Source organism: Oenanthe melanoleuca, chromosome 26 (genome assembly GCF_029582105.1).
Source record: "Oenanthe melanoleuca isolate GR-GAL-2019-014 chromosome 26, OMel1.0, whole genome shotgun sequence".
Classification (NCBI taxonomy): domain Eukaryota; kingdom Metazoa; phylum Chordata; class Aves; order Passeriformes; family Muscicapidae; genus Oenanthe; species Oenanthe melanoleuca.
In genome coordinates, this window is record NC_079359.1 from 5,375,292 (window position 1) to 5,400,740 (window position 25,449).

The 25,449-nt window shown below is 46.3% G+C and overlaps 1 protein-coding gene across 10 annotated transcripts in view; it reads right to left on the reverse strand.

The window, feature by feature from the left end:
• Positions 1–25,449, reverse strand: part of PPP1R12B (protein phosphatase 1 regulatory subunit 12B) — a 109,179-nt gene that overhangs the window by 78,148 nt on the left and 5,582 nt on the right. For all 10 annotated transcript variants that reach the window (XM_056511109.1, XM_056511114.1, XM_056511108.1 and 7 more), the window contains exons 2-5: positions 11,197–11,327; positions 9,830–9,948; positions 5,237–5,396; positions 1,942–2,086 (exon numbers count right to left, since the gene is read on the reverse strand). In XM_056511109.1, the coding sequence (XP_056367084.1) occupies positions 1,942–2,086; positions 5,237–5,396; positions 9,830–9,948; positions 11,197–11,327 (555 nt within the window). The remainder of the gene's footprint in view (positions 1–1,941; positions 2,087–5,236; positions 5,397–9,829; positions 9,949–11,196; positions 11,328–25,449) is intronic.

Sequence of the window (25,449 nt, forward strand, 5' to 3'; positions counted from 1 at the left end):
GAAAGAATGTGATCAACCTCTTCTTATGTTGGATTTTGGGAAAGGTTCTTCCCCAGAGGTGCTGGCACTGCCCAGGCTCCCCAGGGAATGGGCACAGCCCCGAGGCTGCCAGAGCTCCAGGAGAGGTTGGACAGCCAGGGATGCTCAGGGTGGGATTGTTGGGGTGTCTGTGCAGGGCCAGGATTAGGACTGGATGGTCCTTGTGGGTCCCCTCCAGCTCAGGATATTCCTGATTCTGTGTTACTTTATCACCATGTATTTAAACATTCTGAAAGGCTGCCAGCAAGCCACAAAACTGGGGGTCTATTTCCACATCCACAAGTATTTATAAACTAAAACAAACCAGACAAAACACTCTAGGGCACAAACCAAGAAACTGGTTACATTTTCACCATAACTAAAGTTCTAAATGCCATTTCATTAACAACCTGAAACCCAAAGGCTACAGGTCCAAAAATAAAAGGTAGCCTTGTCCACCACACCCAACAGTTCTGGATTAGAAGGAGCAGGCAATGCAACAAATACAACTGTGGCTGGTTCTTTTCAAGTATGCCATGATATGAGACCCCACACACATCCCAAACACTTTGGAGAAGCACCTGATGGCATTTAAACAAAAGACTCCCCATATTCTGGGTGCCAAGAGCTCACCAGGCTGGAAGGGCTCCTCATGGGGCATTTGTGTTCCAGCAGTTTCCAGCACAGCTGGATGCACTTCAACACACAGGGCCCTCTCTTATCTCACCTCCTGCCTGCACCCCCTGGTGCTCCTGCAAGCACATCCAAGCACCTCTCCTCCCCCAGAGCTGCCATGGCACACCTGACCCTGGTCCAGTGTGGACATTCCAGCAGGGATGGGAACCTTAAGAGCAGCCCTGGACAAGCTCTTGAAAATTCAAGGGCTCTTCAAGGAAAAACCTGCAACTATTAGAAAGGAAATGTTTTTGTTCCTTTTCTTCTATCCTATTTTTATTCACTCATGTCTCACAAATCTTCAATTTCCTTTTTTATTACCAATACACAGAACAGGAAGGATTTAAAGCTCCCAGTTTCTCATGGGTTCACTTGTTCTCAGTGCCTTATACCTTAATATTAGCATATTATTTTGCACTCCAAGACTGTTTCTTTGCTGCCATTTCATTTCTCAGAGTTACACTAACTCAGATCAGCCCCTATCCCTTCTTACAGACTCAGTTTAAAAGTTTAATCAGGTCACATTTCCCATAATAACTGAAATCTTTTCTGCCTTCTGCCAGTCAAGATTCTTCATTTACTGATGTATTTAAATTATCTAGTGCACAAGGAAGGAGAACTGCTATGACTGTGTCGGAGCTGGATCATGATGTTGGATTTCTTGTGAGATCCCACCTGGATCTCTGTGTCCAACTTGGAGCTCCCATCTCAGGAGGGACAAGGACCTGCTGGAAAGAATCCAGAGGAGGCCACTAAACTGAGCACTGGAGCCCCTCTGCCCTGGAGCCAGGCTGGGAGTGCTGGGGGCGTTCACTGGAGAAGAGAAGGCTCCAGGGAGATCTTACAGCCCCTTCCAGTGCCCAAAGGGGCTCCAAGAGAGCTGGAGGACTTTGGACAAGGCATGGAGGGACAGGACAAGGGGCAATGGCTTCCCACTGCACAGGGCAGGGTTAGGTGGGATACTGGGTAGGAATTCTTGGCTGTGAGGTGGGCAGGCCCTGGCACAGGTGCCCAGAGAAGCTGTGGCTGCTCCATCCCTGGAAGTGTCCAAGGCCAGGCTGAAGAGGGCTTGGAGCAGCCTGGGCAGCTAAAAGGTGTCCCTGCCCCTGGCAGGGGGTGGGATGAGATGAGCTTTAAGGTCCCTCTGGACCCAACCCAGTCTGGGGTTCTATGATTCCACGGTCCTGCAGCAGGCAATAGCTGATATTAGTCTGGCTATAGAATCCCCTGCATGAGGTGTGTACTGACCAGCTTGTTCCTGATGTCCATGTCACACAGAGCTTCAGCCAGGATGGAACATGCTTCCTTCACTCCCCAGTGAGCAGCAGCATGGAGTGGAGTCCAGCCATCGTTGTCCTGGACGTTCAGATTAAAGCCAGCCTGGATCAGGAGCCTGAGGAAAGCAGAACATTGATCTCTGCCCATCAGGAATGACTTCCTGACAGAGCAGTTTTTCCCCTGTTAGGCACCAAGCTGGCAGCCTGGCTCCCTAACAGCCAGGAGCCTCCAGACTTGTTTATTACCAAACAACATGTCACTGGATGTGCTTGAAATTGTAAGGAAAAGCAGTGAATGAAAAGGTACAGTGATGCAAAACCTGCTGGAACATGTCAAACTGATTAGGTTCCCCTTCAGCATGTCCTGAATTGGGAGAACACCTCTCCTTTTCATCTGGCAGTGATGACCCAGCCTGAACTCCTGCTCCAGCAGGAGAGAGTCTGGATTGACCTGGCATTGAGCACACAAACAGCATCCCTGCAACTGCCATCCTGTGCCAAGGAGAAACACAGCACCTGCCAGGAGAGGAGATGTGGGAGATCTGGGAACTGCAGCTTGAGCTTGGCTCTCTGAGAGCACAAGGCCACAGTGTGGAGTGGTCCACAAGGAGACCAACAGGGAAGCACCAGTGACATTGACAGAGGTAAGATCTGGATGCTAAACAACCCTCATTTGGATTAAACAACCACAAATTCAGTTTTTCCAAGTGGTCTTTGCACAGTCCAAGCAAATCTTCCACAAGTGAACTTGTCTGGGATCTCCCTTCCTTACCTCACTGCTGTGCCCCTTCCACCCTCCCTTCTCCATCAGAGCAGAGCACTGGTGCTTCACAGCACCTGGAGCTTGAGTATTTAACACCAAAACAAACACAAGAGGGTTGGGGCAGTCTGGAGCTCACGTGCACACTGCTGTGGCAGTGATCAGGCAAGAGCACTGAGCAGCTCCTCTATCAAAACTATTATCCAAGTTGCTTAAATACTGAAGAACATCCCAGGGGAATTCTGCAAGTCTGGTAAAACTGCTCCTGAAAATTTCCATTGTGGGAAATTCCCCCATCCAGAGCCACCATTGCACAGGTGAGGGAAATCCAGCACGACCCCAACATGGCACCAGCAGCTTGGAAACTCCTGCAGCTTTACACCAACGTGCTACTGTGTTAAATAAAACAGTCACAGCAGAGCAGCTGTGGGCTTCTCTGTGAAAGAAATTGTAAATTAGGTGCTGAGTTTCTGTTGATTTTCCAGCTGGCAGAAGGGAGAAACAGAGCTGCTAAGAGACTCAAGGTCACAGACAAATTCCACATCTCATTTAGAGTTAGCTGGCTCCTGGCTGTCAGCCCCTTTGGTTTAAGTCACTAAAGCTCTGGATTTGAACTTCAGCACAGCCATCCCATACACAAGAGTGAAACAATGTCAGCTTGCTGTGAGATGTGTTTATCATGACCACAATTAATGCCAAGGAGAGGCTGTCCAGAACAAAGTCATCCTGCACACACTGAACTTCATCAAGGAGCACGGGACACACAACCCTCCCCTGACAAGCCATGGGACCAACACCTCAGATTCAGAGATATTACATTTCTGTTCACATGAGCTGTGTTAGATTCCTGTTCTTGGGCATGGTACAGGCACAGACAGCTCATCACTCAATTATAAATTCTAATAACTTAATACAAATCAGAAACATGAAGCACAGTGAAATGCTTGAGCTTGATATGGAACAGCTCTTTGACATCAAGTCACATCACTTAAATTTCTGAAATTTAGGATCAAGAAAGATGAACACTTCCAGAATGGATCTTAACATGGGCAATAGAGTAAACTCAGTGTTGGTTTTGCACAGCCTGGTTTTTGGTAGCAGGGGGTAGAGGGGTGCCTGCTGTGAGAAGCTGCTGGAAGTTTCCAGCATGTGTGATAGAGCCAATCCCTGATGGCTCTGAAGAAGGACATGCTGCTGGCAAAGCTGGGCCATAGAGAGGCTGGTAGCACCTCTGTGACAGCAGATGTAAGAAGAAAATGAAAACAAAGTGGGCACGTGCAGTTTTTCTTTTTGTCAGAGAAGAGAAGGAGGTGAGAACACGTGAGGGAAACAAGGGGGAGACACCAGGGCCAGTGGAGGAGGGGCAGGAGCTGCTCCAGGCACCAGAGCTGAGATTGCTCTGCAGGCCTGGTGATGAGCAGGGTGATCAGCTGTGCCCCTGCAGCCCTGGGGAGCCAGGGGCATCCAGGGGGATGCAGAGACCCACCCACAGCCCATGGGGAGCCAGGGGCATCCAGGGGGATGCAGAGACCCACCCACAGCCCATGGAGAGCCAGGGGGATGCAGAGATCCACCCACAGCCCCTGGGGATCCAGAGATCCAGGGGGATGCAGAGACCCACCCACAGCCCATGGGGATCCAGAGATCCAGGGGGATGCAGAGACCCACCCACAGCCCATGGAGAGCCAGGGGGATGCAGAGATCCACCCACAGCCCCTGGGGATCCCTGGAAGTGTCCAAGACCAGGTTGGACAGGGCTTTGAGAAAACTGGGCTACTGAAAGGTGTCCCTGCCCATGGCAGGGTAGGATAAGATGAGCTTTAAGGTTCCTCCCAAGCCAACCCAGCCTGGGATTTGATGAGCTCTGTGTTCACAAGCAGCTCCACCCACACATTAAGCACAGGGAAGAAAGCTTTATTGGTGGAAAGCCTAATTTGGCATCACCTATAGCAATATTAATGTTTTTCACCAGGAAACACTACACTGGGCAAGTTCACATTCATAATAATCTTGTGCCAGGGCAGCAGAGCTATCAGGGGCAGGAATCCCTCAGTCACTGCAGGAGCAGCAGCACAGGACAGTGAGACAGGAGTGGACACTGCATTTCCCACTAGACTGGTCATGTTTGTGACTGTCATGCAGTGTGTGTTGTCACTTTGCATGTCCAAATTATATTTTTATCCCCTATTACTATTTAACTCACAAGCCCTAAAACTATTATTCTAATAGTGAAAATCAGACCTCATGATTAGAAAAATTAGCCTCCTAATTTATGCCTCACTCTCAGAAAGAAAAGCTTTTACTTCAAGAAGGCCTGGAGGTGTGAAAGAGAATCCTCCAGTCCCTGTGTATTTCTGGGTGAACCACTATGGTTGGACACATAAAACCACAGAGACATTTGAGAAATAGCAGCCTGAAAATCTCAGTGTGGAACAATCTTTGAATGTAAAGCAAGATGTCTTCTTCAGCCTTGATTTCATGCATCAGCCCTGGGAGGAGCTCCTACCTCATGACTTCAGAATAGCCCTTGGCTGCAGCAACATGAAGAGCTGTGGCTCCTGTCCGAGGCTGCTTCACATCCTCAATTTTCCCACTGTTCAGCCACTGCCGGGCATCCTGGAGCATCTGCTGCTCCTCCTCCTTCCTTGACAGCTCTAGGTCTATACCTAAAGGGGTGCAGAACAGAAGAAGAGACAAACAAGAGATGAAAGCTCTGAAGTATTTGTTACAGTTACTCTATGTTCCATTTGCTATAAAACATTAGTAAACTATTTCTGATCTTCCACAAAACAATCAAAAGCCTCCTCTATGAACTGGGAGAGTTTCAAAAACTGAGTGAAAACTTTGCAAGTTGAGCCAGTGGTTGCAACCCAGTGCAATTACCTAAAAGCTCAGCTGTGCATTAAGGGTAGAAGGATTGAGTTCTAGACAGGCTGTGCCCCAGACTGAAACAGAGTCATGAACAACAGCTTAGCTGACTGAATTGACCTGTAGTGAGGGTATGATCTACAGGGAAGGTCTGAGGATGCTCAGATGTCTCCTGCAAGGGCACAGTGATGGCAGCTCTGTGCTCACTCCATCTGAGGACACTGCATGACACACACAGGGATCTGCACTGCACCAGAGGCATCCATGACACACATGCTGAGGGAAGTACTGAGTTATTCCACCCAGCAGCAAACCCCCAGATTCTGAGAAAAAGCAATTTGAAATCATTTTGGCATTAGAAAGCCAGAAGAAATCTACTCTGATGGCCTCAGTGACTGCTTAGGGGCAGGTGGGGATGTGGAGAGGGAGGTGTGTCTGGCTGACAGACTGGGTCAACTGTCATTAAACCAATGAGAGGCAAAACCAACTTTGACTTGTTTTCCTAAGTGGAGTTTTCACAGTAATGAGATCACAGAAGGACAATATTATCAATCACAAGTATTGAAACCAATCCAAACAAGATTAATCAGAGTAGAACTCTCTGATTCAGGAAAACATACAAATTAGAAGATGAAAAACCCCCAAAATCAAGAAGAGTCTCAAAGAGCAAGTATCCCTACAGATTAAAACTTTCAGTACCAGAATGGCTGCCAATTAAATTATGGGGCATTAGGTTTAAAACAGAACCAAGGAAAACACTTAACTCAGAGTCTGAGCTGTGAGACCCACTGCTGCAAGATCCTGCAAAGATCAGAAATAAACTGGCTTCAGACCAAGGGCTAGACAAGTTTTTAGCTGTTACACACAACTGCTGGACATGCTGGAGTTCCCAAGGAGGGCTGCACGAGCTCAGGAAACAGAAAGCCACAGGGCACTCCCAAGTACAGGGAAAGCCAATTTGGCTCAGGAATTTCTGGAGGCACAGTGGCTGGAGGCTGGGAGGGGAATTGCGCACACTTGAGCTGTTGTTACAGTCTGCAGCAAGCATCTGCTCACAGCCCCTGCTGAGGACAGGCTGCAGAGCTGGACAGATGCTTATTTAAAGTTCAACCCCATTTTCTCCAGTAGTTATGACCCTTTAAACTGTGTGATGGGAATCTTCTTGGTGCAGACAGATGGTTGTTTCAGGGCATCTTAGCAGGATGCCATGCTGGAATTCAGAATGCAAGAAATTCTCAGAACATTGGTCCTGTAAATCAAAGACTGGAAAAGAACATAGGATTTGAACTGAGGCCTTGGGAAAAGCTTCCAAGCTTACATGCTAGAAGTAAGAATGTAGATTTAATGCTTAAAGCAGAGACAGGTTAAGTTGAGAAAAGTTTAGCTATAAAGGTTAAGATACAGAAAGAAAAAAGTAGGTATGAAGGTGACAGAATATCCTTATAATAGATCTACATGTTAGAACAGGATTGGCTGAGAAAGGTCACACTGTAATTAGGTGAAATTTCTTAGTATTGGATTAGAAATATGAATATCTTGGTTGGCAGTGTTTTATTGGTTAATAAGTCCTTAAAAGATCTTGTAACCATAAGTCTTGTGACTTCTGGTTATGCTCTCAACACCTGTAACAAGAACTCGTGTTTTCTGTAGAAGATAAGAAAAGCAAATGGCACTTTCTAAGCAAGTCCCATCTCTGCCTCATTTGGAGTAAGAAAGAATCACCACAGAACATGATAACGTGGGAGCAAATACCCCACAGCTGGCACCCAACATCTGGGTAAGCCCCTCCCTATGGGAAACAGAACAGCTGCAAACCAAGCTGCCTAGTGGTGAGAAAGAGAAAAAAATGCATTCAGCAAAGACCCTGGAGAACTGCAGAAACAGAGACAGCTGAAAGAGGCTGTCATCCTGGGACATCCCTGCTGTGGGCAGCTCAGTGAGGAGCCAAGGGAACAAATACCTGGTCAACAAAGTCAGGTGAGCTCCAGTGTAGTTTTAAAACGGGGAGTCTCAATTTGAAGAGACAGAGACATGTCCAAATCTAGTCACAGAGCCATAACCAAAGAGCAAATGAACACATCTGTTATGCTGGGTACTGAATGTAAAGATGAGACAACCATTCTAGGCCTCATACACAATTTCAGAAAGGGTTTCAGAGGTAGCTGTGGGCAGCCCCTGCTGCTCCTGGCACCACTCCCTCCTCAGCTCCTGCCGTGGGACACGGAGCCCGCGCGCAAACACGGAGCATTGGGAACAGCCACCAGGAAAAAGCCATGGCTGGCTCCGAAATCCAGCCCAGAAATTCAACAGGAATTCTTGCAAGCCTGAATTTTAAAAGTGATGCCAGGGAGAAAAGTCCCTGCATTCCAGGGCATGCACACTTGCTTCCTACACCAAGATGGTGAGGCCCACAGGGAGTGCTTTGGGCGCCCTGCACATGGGAGTGTAGGGTTAAAATGTTTTAAAACATGGGAATTGTACACAATAGATTCAGGGGGTGGAAAGAAAGGTTGGGTCTGGTAGGCCTGGAAAAGGGAACTAGGCCCTGGGAATGAACATTGAGCTTTGTCTGCACCTGTGTAATCATCATATGATAAATAATACAATTGTTAAATAGAATGACTGGTTGGTAATTGAGTATAATTATTGTTTAATCATAATAGAATCATAACAAATGATGTAATCATAACAAGAATCATGAGAAAGGATGTTTGGGGGTCTTGATGAAAATTGCAAGAATACATGCTTGGATAAGATCAATGTATACAATAAAACAATATGGGTTACATAATTAAAATATAGTTATATAACAAAAAAGGTATAAACATATGTCCACATCTCGAATCCATGTCAGAGCCAGATTTGGGTTCCCAGAGTTCTTCAATAAAAGCACCTGCACATAATCATCCTGTGCTGATGTGTTTCCACATCAAGCTCCTTACACCACAATGGCAGTGCCATATTGCAAGGAGGGGGGAACAAGAGACAATTTTGCAATTTTTCAAAGAAAAATTATCCTCCACAAGTCCACAGAATCTGGTGAGATGTATCCATGGGTCCCAATGGAGCTGGTAGAGGAAGTGCCTAAGTCACTCTTGTATTTGAGAAGCTGTGGCAGTCTGGTGAAGTTTTCATTGACTGGAAAATGGGAAACATAACCCCAATTTTTAAACAGGGAAAAGAGGAAGACCAACTGGCCTCTCCTCTGTGCACAGCAAGATCAAGGAGCAGATCCTCCCAGAAACTGTGGCCCATGGAAAACAAGGAGGTGAGTGGTGACAGCCAGCCTGGTGTCTCTGAGGGCACGTTGTGCCTGACAAAATTGGTGACCCTGGAACATCAACACAGGTGACAAAGCAGTGAGGGATTCCATCCAAACCACACCTTAAAAAAATAAAGTCACCACTATGTATCAGAATGTATCTGACAGAGGGATTGGATTCAATCCAGCATGCAAGCAACCCCCCCAAAAACTGCAGGAATAAAATAATCCAGAGTGGAAAGAGTCTTTGGGGGTATACAGCCCAAACACTCCAAGGAGGGAGCAGAGCCAGATCAACCAGCTCAGACACAAATGCAGCTGAGCTTTGACTATATCAACGAGTGGAAGTTCCAGGAATTCCTTGGGTTCCTTTTCCAACATTCTTGATTAAATTCATAGACATGATTTAAACTTCTCACACACACACACAGACATTCAACCACTCCCAAATGAATTCCGTGAGTATGAAGAAAATTTTAGACTGATAAAGCATTTCTTTATTTTGACATCAGTCCAAAACTACTCTTCAGCCAGGGATGTTTGTGCAGGGCCAGCCTGGAGAGCAGCCCCCCAGCCAGGCACACCTGAGAAAGGGGATATGGCAGAAGAAATCTAGGGAAAGGTCAGGAGAAGGCATGGCACTCCAGGCCTGGAACAGTCACTTCCTGGTCCCTGACTTTGGGGGTCCCATAAATCCACCTTCCTTTGATATCAGAGGTCAGAATTAAATCTCACTTTACAAGTAACTAGATGTGATGAATCAGATTTCAGGACTGTGGTGCCTTGCTTGGAAGAATCCCAAAGACAGAGACACAAACCTCCTGGACCTGCTCCACTGTCGTGATAGCAAAGCAAAATTTGTCAGCTGCTTCCTGGGCCAGATCTCAGATCCCTTCAGCAACAGCAAGGCAGCAGAACTGTCCTGCAGAAACCCTCAGGAGCCCCTGTCAGCACTCGGGCCCTCCTCACCTTGTTTCTTGACGTGCTCCAGCAGCAGGTCCTTCATGGCCGCCTCCTCGGCGATGTCGGACGGGACCTCCCCCTCGCTGTTCACCGCGGCCACGTTGGCCCCGTGGCTGATCAGGAACCTGCAGCAAGGACACCCAGCAGTCCCCCTGTGCCTGGCTGCACAACAGTGACACAGCCAACAAGGCAGCACCAAGCACCTGCCTTTCTCATGCAAGTTCAATTTCCAAATGAGGACATTATCAGCCAATTTCTAGCTTAAAAATGTTCATTGTAAATGCAAGGTCCTTGCTCAGGTGCTCACAGTTTTTCTTTCTCCACAGTTACTTAAATACCCCTGTTCTTGCATTAATCTGGTTGATTATACTTTTTATTTAAGAAAAGGAGATTATATTAATTTTTAAAAAAGTCTCATCGAGTATCATCAATTTTTAAATTTGTCCTCTTATAACTTTACCAAAAGTTCACTGAAGAACAACAGACATTTCTTTGGCTTGTACATCTTTTAATTAGTAAAATTCTGAGAAGTAAAAGAAGTATCTGTTTAAGCACACAAGTATAGAAGGATGAGGCAACCTGGTTTTATAATTTATTTTCAATGCATTTAAGAAATAGTTATCTTAATTCAAATTTTGGAAACTTTGTGGTAGCTGTGGTGGACTATGTAAGCACAGTATGACTGGTAAAGAATAAAGGGCTGGTGCTCAGCCTGGTGAAAAGGAGCCTCAGCAATCTTCTCACTCTCCACAACTCCCTGACAGGAGTGTGCAGCCAGGCAGGGTCAGGCTCTGCTCCCAGGAACAAGGGACAGCATGAGAAGAAATGACCTCAAGAGGAAATGACAGCTGAACTTAACCACAGCACTGCTCACACCAGTCTGTCTGCAGTAAGGAACTGCAGTCACAGAATCCCAGCCTGGTTTCTGCCAGAAGGGACCTTAAATCCCACCCAGTGCCATGGGAGGGACACCTTCCACAGGACCAGGCAGCTCCAAGCTGGACACTGCCAGGGTGGGGCAGCCACAGCTGCTCTGTGCCCTGTGCCAGGGCCTGCCCACCCTCAGAGGGAGCAGCTCCCTCACTACACATACCTGGATCACTGTCCCATCTCCTTTTCTGCTTGGCATTTTAGCTAAAGTATCTAATGAATTACAAGACAGTCTAATGGCAGTAGCAGAAGCCAACCAGTCGAAGGCTTCACCTCAATCCTCAGAAGTTCAGGATTCAATACCAAGAGAAAAGCACCTATTTTCAGCATTGCTTTCCAGAATGTCATACAAGGCTCAGAGCACTCCTCACCTGTGCACCTGCTCTGAACAGAAAGGCACAGGAAGTGTTATCAGCACCCAGAACAGCCCCAAACTCACTCACTCTGCTATGTTCAGGTAGCCACACGATGCCACTGCATGAAGAGGGGTCCAGCCCTCAATGTCTTGGTGGTTCACATTGGCTCCATTTGCTACCAGGAACTTCACCATGTCCAGGTTTTCATCGATACATGCCTGAGGGAGGACAGGAGGGGATGTCCAGGGGGTAGAAGGATTGAGGGGAAAAGGCAGAGAGAAAAAAAAAGGTGTTGGTGTTAAATCAAATGTACAACCCTCACTGGCAGCAGGCAATATCTGGGTTGAACTTCCCATGCTGTGAGCAATCACACCTTAAAGCTTAGGGGAACTTCAATTTGTGAATGAAAACAAATTAATTTCAGAACTTCCAAAAATTAATTGTAACTCAGAAGTCCCAGATGGACAACCACTGAATTTGCTCAAACTTCACCTTTCAACACTTATCTCCTTCCTCTCTGACACACAGTTCCCTCCCCACAGCACAGACTCTGAAATTATGGATCTGTGTTAGTTTTAGATATGGCATCAAACTCCTCTATGCAAGGCTGTGATTTCACTTAGATTACACTGGTCCTCAATATCATCATGGTGTCATGAAAGAAACCATCAGGCAAGGGATTATTTAAGTAATTTTTTAGTCAGACACTCTAAAAGAACACACTTCTCAGATCTTAACATGATATAATATGTTTAACACAGATCAAGAATTATGAAGTCAACAACGTGGATAATGAGTAAAATTGGTAAGTTCTGAAGATCTTCTGAACTTTGAGAACTTTAGAAAGCCTTTAAAAAATGTTACAACAGATTAAATGACAACTTTTAGAGGTTGCAGTGCATTTCTGTGTGTACTTTTAACTGATTAACATTGATGTTATCAGGGAATTCATATTGCACATACATTAATGGTATTAATAGTTTCATACATGCCATCATTTAACCAAGCTACACAGTAAAGAACAAAATTCTCACTATTTAGAAGTACTTAGGGCATACATTTGTCCACCTAAAATTTTTGAGAGCCCTGAGTGCTGGTACCCCTCCAGCACAACTCTGCTGTGTGTTTTCTTGTGCAAATCTACTGAAATAAAGCACTGTGAGCCAGCCTGTAAGAAAAACAACTTTACTGGGGTTCAGGGGTACAGCCCACCTTCAGGCTGAGCCAACTGGGTTACCTGAGGTTACTGAAGGAAGAAAAGGACAAAGAGGAAGTAAAGGGGTAGATATGTCTTCCTTTAAGTACTACTAATCCTCCAACCTTAAATTTAGGAGCATGGATAAGTTTAGTAACCTGAGAGGATCTATTGCTATGCAGAGTTCTCCTCTCTTATTTGATCCCTCATTCCTGAGGAACACGGTAAGGACCATGACCTTGGGGAGCAGAGTCACAAAGCAGACACCTGCCCTCAACCCCCAAAGGGAAAGGAGACAGTCAAAAAGAGCTGGTTGCAAAATAATGTTGCCTTTTTGGTTTTTCTCTTTCTTAAACTGCCCTTGGAACTGGGCATGAAGAAAAAGAGAGGGATAGGCTTAATTCTTTCCATTTCAGGCCTTGCTAACCCTCAGCTGCTTGGTTCACACGTAGGAGAGGATAAAAGCAAGGTTAACTACAGAGCATAGCAATTTTGTCTTTAAATTTTTAATTCCTTTTTATCCTCTGCCTCTGTCCAAGCTCTAACACAACCTTCAGGGTGATGTGACAGGGTGGGAGTGCAGGGTGAGTATCTCTCCCTCTCATCATGGATCTCCAGCGGGCTAATCTCTTGCCATCCCTGTATTTTTCTTGGCAGTTGCTGAGCTTCAAGGGCTTCTGGAACGGTACTAATGTATTACAGCTTTAGCAGTCCTTGATGCAAACCACCTCCAGTGCCCAGAATTACCCACTCAACACGCAAAGAAAGTTGGCTCATAGGATTTAAATCCCAGGCATCGCTGGGCAAGTCTCCATCCCCAGCTCACGGTGTTCCTCCAGCTCCTGGCAGGAGATGAGCATTTAGCAGTTTTTCCATAGGGAGGAAGTGCTCAGTTTCTAAAATTTGCAGATATGGCATATTAGCTTCCCCCCTTTGCAATGAACAGGTGGAGCCCTTTCCAGCCAGCGACGCTCGCTGCAGATTTGAGTTTTGCCAGGAGCTGTTGCCAAGGCATTCTTCTTCTGAGCATGAAGTTTACATTACAGTAAGGAAACAGGGACACTAGGAAATGGGACAGAACAACTTGGCTTGTCTGGCAAGGCTTGTCCAGCAACCAGACAGAAGCTGATCTTATCTTGAATGAAACCTCATTATGACAATGGTGTTGTGTTCGCTCTTTCCTCCGAGCACCCAGAACGCACAAGCACCACTGAGCCCTGATGAGTATCTGCTCCAAGTACCTGCCTGCCAAGGGTTTGGTTTGCATATCTCCTGGGCATCCCCTGGGACAGAGATTGGAGGATCAGGGAGAAAAAGAAGACAGATGGGATGACACTGAGGGTTCAGAGGACTGGGAATCGAGCTCCAAGAAGGTGTGAACAGTCTGACCCTACTCACTTCCTAGAGGTGCATCACACTTAGCAAAGCCCAAGCCTAGGACTGGTGTTACATTCCACTACATATTAGATACACACAGCATAGCAGTGAAGAGAGCATCTAAACCACCTCACAAATTCCTAAGAAATTGCTTGGGATTGGCTGAGAGGGAAAAAGTACCCTTTTCACCTCTACAAGGAGAAAAGTGGTTACAAACCCAGCAGAACATGGATGCCAGGCAGTAACTGCACATCCACAGTGCTGTCACATGAAGGTGGTTGTTTTCTTTGCAACTTGCCCAACTGTTGGTGGTTTAACATAAATGCATGAATAATATTCAGCACAGCTGTTTGCAGGTAGAACAATTCTGGCCAGGATGCCAGTGAGAGCCACATCCTGCCCTGTGCCTGCACAAGGGGCTGGCCCTGCCAACAGCAACACCTGTACCAAGGGGGAACCTGGCTGAGAGCACAGTGCTGCTCCCTGGAGCCCCTCTGAGCCCAGAGGCAGTTTAGAGTTAATACCTCACATCTGCCAGTGCCACACAACCATGGACAAGCAGCATGTAGGAGCTTGGCATCAGCCAGCCAGGAAACCTGTAGTAACTGCTATGGGTGACTCTGGCTGTACTTCATGCCCTGCTGCTCCCTATGAGGCTGGCTGGGATTTGAGAAAGAGAAGCCATGCATTTGCTCCAGGCACAAGGAAATGCAGGTAGGGGAAAGCAGGAAGGGCTGCATGTTTGGCTGCTGTGTTATGTGTTTCTACCATGAATACCCCAGTCTTGTGACAGAACCCAATCTCAGTGACTTCTGTGCACAAGAGTGAAAATCTCGTAATCCTACCGTGTCATCCTCAGGTACAATCCCCATGGTTCCCAGATGGAAATCACACTTGGCAGCTCCACCACTTGTCACACATAAATGCAATATGTAGACTGCCTGCTCAGGCACATGCTGAGAGGCACAAGTGTGAGAGGTGCCAGGCTAGGAGAGACCATGCTTCAGCTCTTCTTGATTACTCTGGGAAAACCCCATCTCCAGAGCCTCCCAGCACTATGGTATCTCCTGCCCTGTGCAAAATGCTACTGCTGCTAAATCAGATTGCTCATGAAGCCCCCATTATTAATTCTTCTACCAGACTCTCCTCCAATCTAGAAATCAAATGCTGAACCACATTCAAAGCTCTTTACACACGCAGCCCTTCCCTACACATGGTCTGCTTCCCTTTGTTCTGTCACCAATTCAAATTTCTTTAACTGCAGACCAGCACAGACACAGTGACACCAGGGTGAGCTGAACCCTCCCTCCAGGACTGACCTGCAGTCACAGGACAACCCTCCTCAAGCCAAGATCTACCAGGTCACTCCTTAGCCAGAGCTCTGAGAGGGTTTTCTTTGCAGCTTTTTTCTACAGGACTGGTGTAACGAGACAGCTTTGAGAAGCTTTGGAAATGGTTAAAGGGTTCCTGCAAACCAGAGGCAAACACTGACAGCAGCAGCTCCATTAACTGTTACACACTGGGCTGGAAGCACTGGCAGGCAATTCAGTCATGCTGTCACAGGCACAGCCAAAGGGATTAAATGACAAGACTCACTTCTCAACTGTTCTCCTGTCATAAGTCTAAAACATAGGAACAAGGTTAGCCAGGAGATAGAGGGACTCAATAGTCCAGCAAATGCAAGGCAAGAGTAAATACATGATGTCAACATACACCTCAAACCCACAAAGGCAGGGCTGATGACAGCTGAACAGCATCAGGGTTAAATCTGGAGCACAGAGAGAGGAGCTCACAGAAAACAAAGGGAAAAGTGCTCCCAAAATAGTCTGGCAACTGTCAGCACTCAGACTGCCGGCACTGGAAGGTATGACCTTGCCATGGTGTCCCATGATCACAGCTCTGCTCTTAAGGGGCTTCTGTCAGAACCAGCACTGCCCAAAAATTCCACCTCCAAGTGATCCTCGTATCTCTGGCAGCACAGATTACACTCACCAGTGATCTGGGGAACAAGCAACAGCTCATACTGCTGCTCCTGCAGAGCCACAGAACCTTTCCTCAGCCTCAACACCCTGCATGGGGCACTTCTGTACCATCAACCTAGCTTTAAAATCTTCATGCTTTAAAATCTTGGCAAATCTAATTCTGAAACAATCACACAAGAATCAGGAGAAAGAGGTAAACTCTGTTTTAAGAAGAACAGGGAGAAAGGGAGTAGAATGAAATAAAAAGATTAATTTTCTAATCTGATTAATTAGCTATGGAGGTTCAATTTTTTAACAGCAGTTGAGTATTACTTCTCAAGTAAGCAGGAAGAGAGATGGATTATGTCACATTTTTCCATTGAAAAAAGCCCCACACACAACGAGAAGTACTCAGCAGTATCCGTGTCAGTCACCAGAAGAAACCAACAACAAATCTCTTACAATGATTAGCACAACAAAAAACCCAGCAGAACACATGGGAAGAGAGGAGTACGTGCAAAGGCATAATTATGCCATGAATGTAACATCTTCAAGACGAAACAGCAGCATGAAATATCAGGTGGAGATGTGCTTTGAATAGAAGCCACATTTTGAAACTCCCCACACCTTCATATATGCACTAGGGCCATCAACTTCTTTACAGGGAGTTTGCTGTAATACCTGCTGCACTAAAGCAGAGATGGCTTGGCTAAACGTCTGTGGGACTCTTTAGAACTGCCAGGACTGCTGCACACTGCAGTGACGGTGCTGCCATGAGTGCTGAAGCTCTGCACTTCACTTCTCCCCGACTCCCCCACCATGCCAAGGCTTCCAGCTTGGCTTCTCAGAAGAAACAGGAGCCCTTCGAGAAGGAAGAGAAGGGCAGCTGGACACTCCCACTGAGTTACTGAAAGAGAGGGAAATGGGAAGAAAGACACATTGCTCTGCTTTTACTCCTGCTAGGATGACAGGCACACAGGAGTGCCAGCTCTCTGCCCCTCCTTGAACATCTCTAATCAATGAGCATTTCAGCAAACCTAGGAGATCAGCTGGACCCTACAGATATGGATTCATAATGCAAAGAGCCCCAGGAATGGCCACAGCCCTGGGGCTGACAAAGCTCAAGGAAGGTTTAGACAATGCTCTCAGGCACAGAGTGAGATTGTTGGGGTGTCTGTGCAAGGCCAGGAGTTGGATTCCATGATGCCTTCCAACTCAGGATGTTTTATGTGAACCCCTCAAGCCTCACAGTATTTGTGCTTCCATGTGTCCAGCAACTTGCATTGAATTCACCTCCCTCCCAAACAGGGCCCAAGACATTGATTTTCTACTTCCAGAGTGCTCCTCCTCTGTAGTTGATTGGCTGGTTTGCCATTTGTGTTTACAGCCCACAACACAGCTCTAACTAAACCAGCACCAGGACATGTGGGACTGACTTCAAAATTCACTCTAGATCATCATTTTACTCCCTTTTCATCATCATCATCCACTAGCTCCAGCACAATTTTTAATACCCATTATTTCTACAGCAGTCAGAGGCTAATGCTTTGCACCATCTGAGAAGAGCTTGAAATGAGTCCAGTATGTGATCAACTGCCAACACTAAAAATAAAGTCTTTCTGTCACTAAAAAGCAGGGACTGCCAGTTTTCTAATGGTGTGGAGCAGCACTGGCTTTTCAAGTCTCACCAGTTTAGCCACTCTGACCACTAAGTATGTAATTTCTCTCCCTCTCAGCCTGGCACTTGATCAAGACAGTCTATATAAAATCTTGCCCTTAAATTACTGAAATTTTCGTTCCTGCCCAAAATAACTATGCTTCATAATTAGAAAGCTCACAAGCATTTGACTCCTGTGTGGAAAATGGAAATGTAGGTACTGTAGATTTGCTTAGCAAAGAAATGTTCTGCTAACAATCCTTTGTCCTGACAGAAGCTCCATCAAGGGCTACACTGCACAATTTAATGCAGGACCTACAGACTTCATTTTCACAACACAAACAAATATAACTATGGTTCTGCCATCATGTCCATAACACAAACATACCCTAAACTTCCAAGAGGCAGCCTTAGATCAGCTTCAGCCAAACCAAGGCAGTGTCCTGCAGCCCTGGGCTGACACCCCAATGCCCTACAGGGCCACTGGTGGTGGCTGAGCAGCATGGTATGGCCAATCCCAAATGGGGATTCTCCTGGTGAATAATGGGGGGGAAATGTAAAATCACTTTGTGGCCCACTTGGAAAGGTGGTTCCACTCACACCACTCCTGCTGGAAAGGCAAGGTGGGGTGGGAAGGCCAGGCAGGGCCCCTCTGCTCTGGCAGAGAATCCTCTATAGGAAGAGCCTCTCCCAGGTCTTCTCCTACCTTGGCAGAGACATGGAAAAACAGCTGCAAATGATTTTAGCTTCAACTTGGCAAACTAAAGGTGAGATTTGTGTTGCCTAACTACAGACCTCAAAGGCAGACAGAAAAATCCCTGTGGATCACTCCAGGCTTTCTTTAGTCTTGCCATGGCAGGATTTTGCAGCAGGCTCTGCTGAAGCCAGGGCTGCCCTTGCCCTGCCTTGTACCCTGCCAGCAGACCCTTCCCCCAGGAAGGGCACTGGCACTCATCTGATACCCCACTGAGCAGATCCAGGAGCTAAACTGGCTCAGTGGGACCAGACAAGCACTGGAATGAAAGGCACATGACAGGAGCAGCAGGAAGGGCAGGACTGAGATAGTCTTAAGCTGCCACATAGTCTCTTGCTTATGTCAAGAGAGGCAGCTCAGGCTGCCTGCAGCCCAGGGAAAAATGGACTTTTCAACACAGAAAGCATCCAAGTCACTCAGGGCCAGTACTGCTTCTTTCACAGAAACCAACTCTACCTTACAGACATCAAAGCTCATGTACCAGAAGCTTCATGAGCTCCTGCAAATGCCAAAAATGCTCAATTAGCATTAAGTGAGTAGAAAGCAGTGGCTGTGAGCAGAAACACCTCAACACAACTACAGGTGATAAGCAAGAGGAGATTCCTTGGAGGGACTCATCAGTTTATTCACAGTCAGGCCTCGGTTTCCATGCACACCCCTGTCTAGCTGTCTTGCAGCCACATCAAGTTTTATTTCAAGATCTGAATTTTACCTTTGTGGCCAAAAAAAGAGAAGGTGGTATATAAAAAGAAAAACATATAGCCAGCAATTCTATTTATTCATTTTCCCTTCCAGTCTGGCAGCATGCAGGAAAGTTTAAATTTGCTACTTTGCAGTTCTATATTCAGTGGCTAAAACCTCTCCAAGCATCAGTCCATGTGCTCCTAGAGGCAAAAATCATCCCCACACAGATGTGGGGCAGCCTGCTTGGGCATTTTCCAGTCCCATGCCATCAAAGCCTTCTCAGCCAAGCAAACAAGGGGTTTTCTGAGTTTTGCCACTGTATCTGCCCACACCTGAACAAGAGTCCAGATCCAACATGGCTCAACTGCCACAGCCACTATTCCCAGCAGGACAAGGCTCCACATCCATCAGAAGACACAGAATTTTCTTTGAAGCATAGCAAATGATGGAGCTGACAAAGAGGGGGCTGTATAAAGAAATCTTTCTTAAAGTGATTCCTTACTATTCCTGACAGGCTCACAGCTACAATTTTGCAGCATTTCCATTTCTAGTGCCATCACTGGGATTTGCAACATCACTTGCCCAGTGCAGCTTTAAGGAAACATGTTCTTTTAAAAGCTGCTGAAACCTTAATATAATTAGGTACTACAACAGAAGTTAAGCTAGGTATTTTCCCTCTGCTTGCTCCCCAGAGCCCAGCCCCTACCTGGTGCCTCCTGCACCCCCTTCCCATATTCAGATGGCACTGAGCAACAGCTAATATCTGAAGTGCAGGAGTGATTAAATTGGTAGCTGGACTGAAAGCAGAAAGGGCTCCACTAAAGTGGGCTCAGAAGAAATGTCTGTTCAGCTTTACAGCATTTCCTACAGTGTCAGCACACTGCAGCAGCAAGAAGCACTCCTCAGCAACTGGAAGGAATTGCTAAGCCCATTAATAAAATTAAGACAGCCAGGTTCAATAAGAGAATACATCCAACCTTAGCAGCCACTGGTGCCTGTGCTGCAGGATGGGGAAGAAACATTTCCCAAAGTGGGAGTGGGAAGCAGACATCCAGAGTCATCATCTCTCTTGGCAGACATGACCCAGCAGCACTTCTGATTGCACGTCTGCTCCTGAAGAAAAGAGGTCATGACATGCCTTAGACCTGAACTGCTGCTGGCAGATAAGCCATTGGGAACTGATGGTGAAGCTGCTGTGCAAGTTTGCACCAAAAATTAGGGAAGGCACCACAGGTATGAAACAACAGCAACTGCTCACTGGCTGTGCTCCTGCAGGACCAAATGCTGAAGAACCAGGAGAAAGTCAACTGGAAAGAACATCTCCTATTTCCCTCCCAGCAGGGACTTCAACATGAAAAATCAGGGAGATAAAATCAGGAAAATGTCCTATGAATGGTTAGTTTGTGTTCACAGGAGTATCCCAACCCTGGAAATGTCCAAGACCAGGTTGGACAGGGCATTGAACCTGGTTTAGTGGAAAATGTCCCTGCCATGGCTGGAAAAGGATGATCTTTAAGGGCCCTTCCAACCCAAACCATTCCATAGTTCTGTGATTCTAGAAATGTCTGACAGTCACTGCAGAAGAGTCAGAGGCAAGTATGGCTGAACCTTCCTGCAGGCTCACAACTGCAGCAGCACTCCAGACAACAGCCCTGGTCCAACAGGATGGACACATGTGAGGGAACACACTAAGTGCAGAGAGGCACAGACTTGTCCTGTTAGCTTCACTGAGCAGCACTGAACCTCCACCTGGAACGAGGGGGAAGGAATTACCATGAACCACTTTTGAGACCAGGTGGGATGCATTTTAAAAGAGAGCTGGCTGATGTCACTGCAAATCCCTGTCAACTTTCAAAGGCCATGGTGACAAAGGGAGGCCTGATGACATGCAAACACCACCTTGTTAGAAGGATCCAGGAAACATCAGACCTCTCAGTCTCACAGCAGCCCTGGAAAGGCTGTGTAATAAAACTTCCTGACAGCCATTTCCAGCAGGAGGTGGAACAGCCAGTGTGGATTTACCAGTGGCAAATCTTGCCTAACTTGATTGCCCTCCAAAGTGCCTGTGTGGAGAGTGGGAAAGCAAGTGTGGTACACCTTTGACACTGTCTCTGCCAGGGTTTCCAGCAGGCAGGAGCTGCACTGCAGGAGCAGATGACTGATGCTGGTGAGAATATTAGGCCCAAAAAGTGATCAGCTGTACCAAGTCCAGCCAGCAGCTGATTACCAGCAGCATCCCCTAGGGCTGATATGGAGTCAATACAAATCCATGTCTTCATTAACACCAATCCTAGGACAGAGAGCTCTCTCACCAAGTCTAGAGACGATATCAAGCTGCTGGCACGGCTGGGGCAGGAGATCCTTCTCAGAGGGACCTACACAGACTGGACAAAGGGCCTGCTGGTGACTTTATGCAGGACAGCTGAGGAACACAGTGTCCTGCCCTTGCACCAGCACAGACTGGGGCAGCTGCCTGTAAAAGCAGCTCTGCAGCAAACGACCTGCCAAGCTCTCGGGGAGAGCAAGGGCACAGAGATCACACAGCCACAACAAACTGCTTCTATGGACCATGCACAGTCTGGAAGAGACTCTGCAACAGTGACTTTCTGCCTCTCAAAAGCCTTTGAAACAAGCCCTTTGAACACAACTTCTACCTTTCAAAGCCTTGCAGGGTCCACGGAATCCCCTAAAAGGACATGATGAGAACATCAGCCTGCACTAAGTCGAGCTGGCTGAAGCATGGAGCAGATCAGTCAGTCCCTGAGAAGGCAGGGAAGGAGCATGAAGCCAGGGAAGAACTGAAAGCCAGCATCCAGCAATGGACCCAGCTTTGAAGGTTTAACCCAGACACTGTCTCCTTTGAAAGAAAGTCAGCAGCTCTTTCTACCTCTGTTCTAGAGAGCTATTCCAGCCCAGGATTCATAATTCTGCTTGAAATGTTTGCTGCAGACTCTTAAAACCTACATCTTGCATAAAAAATGGAAGATGACCTGGTAACAGGCTAGATTCACTGCCATCAAGTTGCTTTGAAAGCATCTTGGCCAGTGGAGTATTTTTTGGTTACGCCAATGATTACATTAATACAGCATGTCAGTCATACCAACATCACTTGTGATATTCATTAAAGGCTCAAGTAAGGGCCTAGGGTTCACCAGCACAGAAACTACTACTGGCATGTTCACAGCACTTGAAAAAAAAATTCTATCAGATAGTTGGCAAGTGTGAAGTGTGTCACAGGAGTCAGACTCCAACCCAGGCTCAGGATGTGCACCTCTTCCTGGACATGTGTTGGTTCTGCTAACGTGGCCAGTTGCTCAGATTTAGTTGCTATCCACAAAATCACCAAAGCTGTCTACACTGAGTGTGTCATCTCACTTACAGAAACCACAGAGCAAATGGGGTAGAAAAAATGGCTTGTTAGATAAAAATTTAGAACATTTCATCCTCCAGTACCACAACAGTATTTAAGGTAAATATTCTGATTATTTTTGTTGGCAAAGGCAGGGTCTCTGCTAATGATGTAACTCAGAGCAATGATATAAATACATACATATACATACACTTGGGTATACCAAAATAATTAAAGCAAGCACAGCAGTCACAGCCAGATGGATCAGAGCTCCCCTGTCCCACCAATCTTCTAACAGGGAAATCCCTATTTCCATGTCTTACATACAGCATCAAATTGTCAGAGAACACAGAATCCCAGGCTGCTTTGGGTTTGAAGGGAACTTAAAGCTTGTTCAGTTCCACCCCCTGCCATGGGCAGGGACTCCTTCCACTAGACCAGCTTGCTCCCAGCCCTATCTGACCTGGCCATGGATACTTCCAGGACTGGGGTGGCCACAGCTTCTCTGGGCAACGTGTGCCAGGGCCTCCCCACCTTCACAGGAAAGTATTTTTTATCAATATCCAATCTAAACCTCTCCTCCTTTAGCTTAAAACTGCTACCCCTGTCCTACTGCTATCTGCCTGTGTAAAAAGCTGTTTTATGAAGTTTCCACTTTTTATAGTTGTCACTCAAGATAATTCATAATTAATAGTTGTTTGGGGTAAGGCTGACAATCCATATGAACTGAAATCCTGGAAGATAAAGATGCTTCATACTTTGACTCCAGAATGAAACCAGCAGCACTTACAGACGCTTCAATTCAAGCACAAAACCCATGTGGAACTGGGAGCAGCTCCCTGTGCTGCTTCACACTGGTTTACATTGTTCTGGGGGATGCTACTCCATTTACAGGCCCAAACTAAACAGACATAAGCTAGGTTTGGGCAGAGACAGCCTCACTTCCCATAACCACCACTACAGCCCCCTCTAAGCCAGCACCTGTGTTTAGACAAGCCTGAACTAGGACTTGCTGCTATGGCATCATTTCAGATGTAAAAAACCATCAGGCTTTGATATAAAATCACATTAACTGATACAGCAGGGAATGACAAATTATAAATAGGAGGTGGCTTCAGAGAGATTCCAGAAATGGATGGTGAGCAATCACTGTGGCAAATCAATGCTCTGGCTCAGGGGATCGGACAGGGAGCTGGTTTAGTTCTACCCTCAAAAGGCAGTGACACATAAAAAGCTAATGGCAGGTGGTCACTCTGCATTCTGTACATCTCACAAAGATTTATGAGCAAGGCTGAATGCTGGAAAAGCAACGCTGAAGCTGCTTGTGTCCCTCTGCAAGGTCAGCTTATTGTATTATAGAAACATTTCCAGTGAGTCTCCCAGAAGTTGAGAGCGTTCTATTTTGTCCAGCCACGGGAAACAACTACAAAAAATCCCAAACAACTCAGCATTAAAGAAAAATAAATCATACAGTTTACTCTTAAAGAGTAAATTTTCAGTTATTTTGGTTGTTTTCAGATAAGCAAAGTCTATATTTAAAGCTGGAAGAAGACCAGTTTTTCCAGAATTTGTTTAACAGGAAAATATTTAACAAGAGAACACATGGATGCATTTTCTAAAATACTGATCACTTGTAAGCACTGCACATTATAATCATTAAGAATGAAAACTGACATGAGAAATAACATAGGTGTCTAAATCAAGAATTTTGATGTTCTTGATTGTCAACAGCTTGATGTGAAAAGAGAAGCCTGACTCCCAGGATCTGGCTGTTAGCAATGTGGGGTGTTGTGCTCATTACCTGGAAATGCAGAAAAGCAAATTTCGTCTGAGAAACCATTTTAAGAACTGAGTATTTAAGAAAGGTCGTGTTTCACCACAGTAAGAGATGGGACATCTCAGGAGTGGAGGGAGGAAATAAAATGTGGCTCCCTGAAGATGTGCAGGTAGGAGCTTCATCTCACAGCCACACTCTGGGTCCATTTCAAGTTCACAGCAGCCTGAGACATCTCTGCACAGGCTGGACAGACAATACTCACTGAGCTTATTCTTAGTCCATTCATGCTGAAATGAGTCCCACAACAACAGGCACCTAAATCCCCACCAAACTGTTCCTTCATAGAACCAACTGGTTTGGGATGGAAGGGACCTTAAAGTCCATCTCACTGAATGCCCTGCCATGGCCAGAACACCTTCCACTACACCAGGCTGCTCAAAGCCTTGTCCAACCTGGTTTCAGAATTTTAGCAAGTGAAGTGTTCCTGCTAAGGCCCATGGCCCAACTCCTCCAGAGAGCTGCACCTTTCCTCCCCACACAGATCAGTTTGCTGCAGCCCAAGAAAGGAGATTGCAGGGACAGCTGTGGCAGCTCCCAGAAGGACAGCTGAAAATAAACTGCAGACTCAGATCCCAGGATTTCTGCTGGGCACCCTCACCGTGCTGGGGCCATACCACCAGCACTAGGTCACTCAGCTGGGGATCCTGGCACTGCATGGCAGGCACTGCCATGCCCCTCAAAGGCTCTGGGTTTCCCTTTCATTTTTTACCCCAGCCCTCTGCACAAACACCATTTTTTAAAAACCATGTTTCAGAATATTTAATGCTCCACCTGCCTTCATTTGCATTCAAAAGTTAAAAAGAATAAAATATCAATTTATACAACCACTTATGTAATATTCCTCTCTCTCAACCTTCTTAGAACTGATTGCTCTAATATGCACAGTCTGACATGTCTTTCTGACTTATGGTATGTAATAATCCTCAGCTGGGAGCCAGCATACAACTCAGAAGTCCTATATTTTAATATTAGTCAGTTATTATCTCAGCGCATTACAAAACACATCACAAGCCCCACAGTACCTAGTCTGAATTCTAAATCTCTAAAACTGTTTGAAATAGAAACAGATCCCAACCCCAACATTCCCATTAAAATAAGCAAAAGGCATTATAAATTGCAAAAAATTATATCAAGATGATGGGAGTTTAATCTAGGTTGCAGCTGGAATTCTGCACATAAATGTACTGAATGTTTGAGCACAAACACTGAATGTTTCCAGCCACGCCAGCAAGAGCTGCAGGACCCTGTGCTGCTGGAGCAGGGACTGTCCAGGCACTGCATTCATTGCTCATTCCTGCATTTTTGCTGAGCTGGCTTTCAATCTTATCAAACCATGTTGATTCAGACAAGTATGCAGCATGGAAAACTTGTCTCCACCTCTCATGCAGGCTCAAGAATTTCATCTGCACAAGTCAGAAAGCTCTCAGCATACATCAGGCACAACAAGCTTTCCCTAAAATATCTTTGCTTTCCAAATGAGCTCTCCATGTGAGGCCAGAACTCCAGACTGCCCAGCAGCTCTAGTG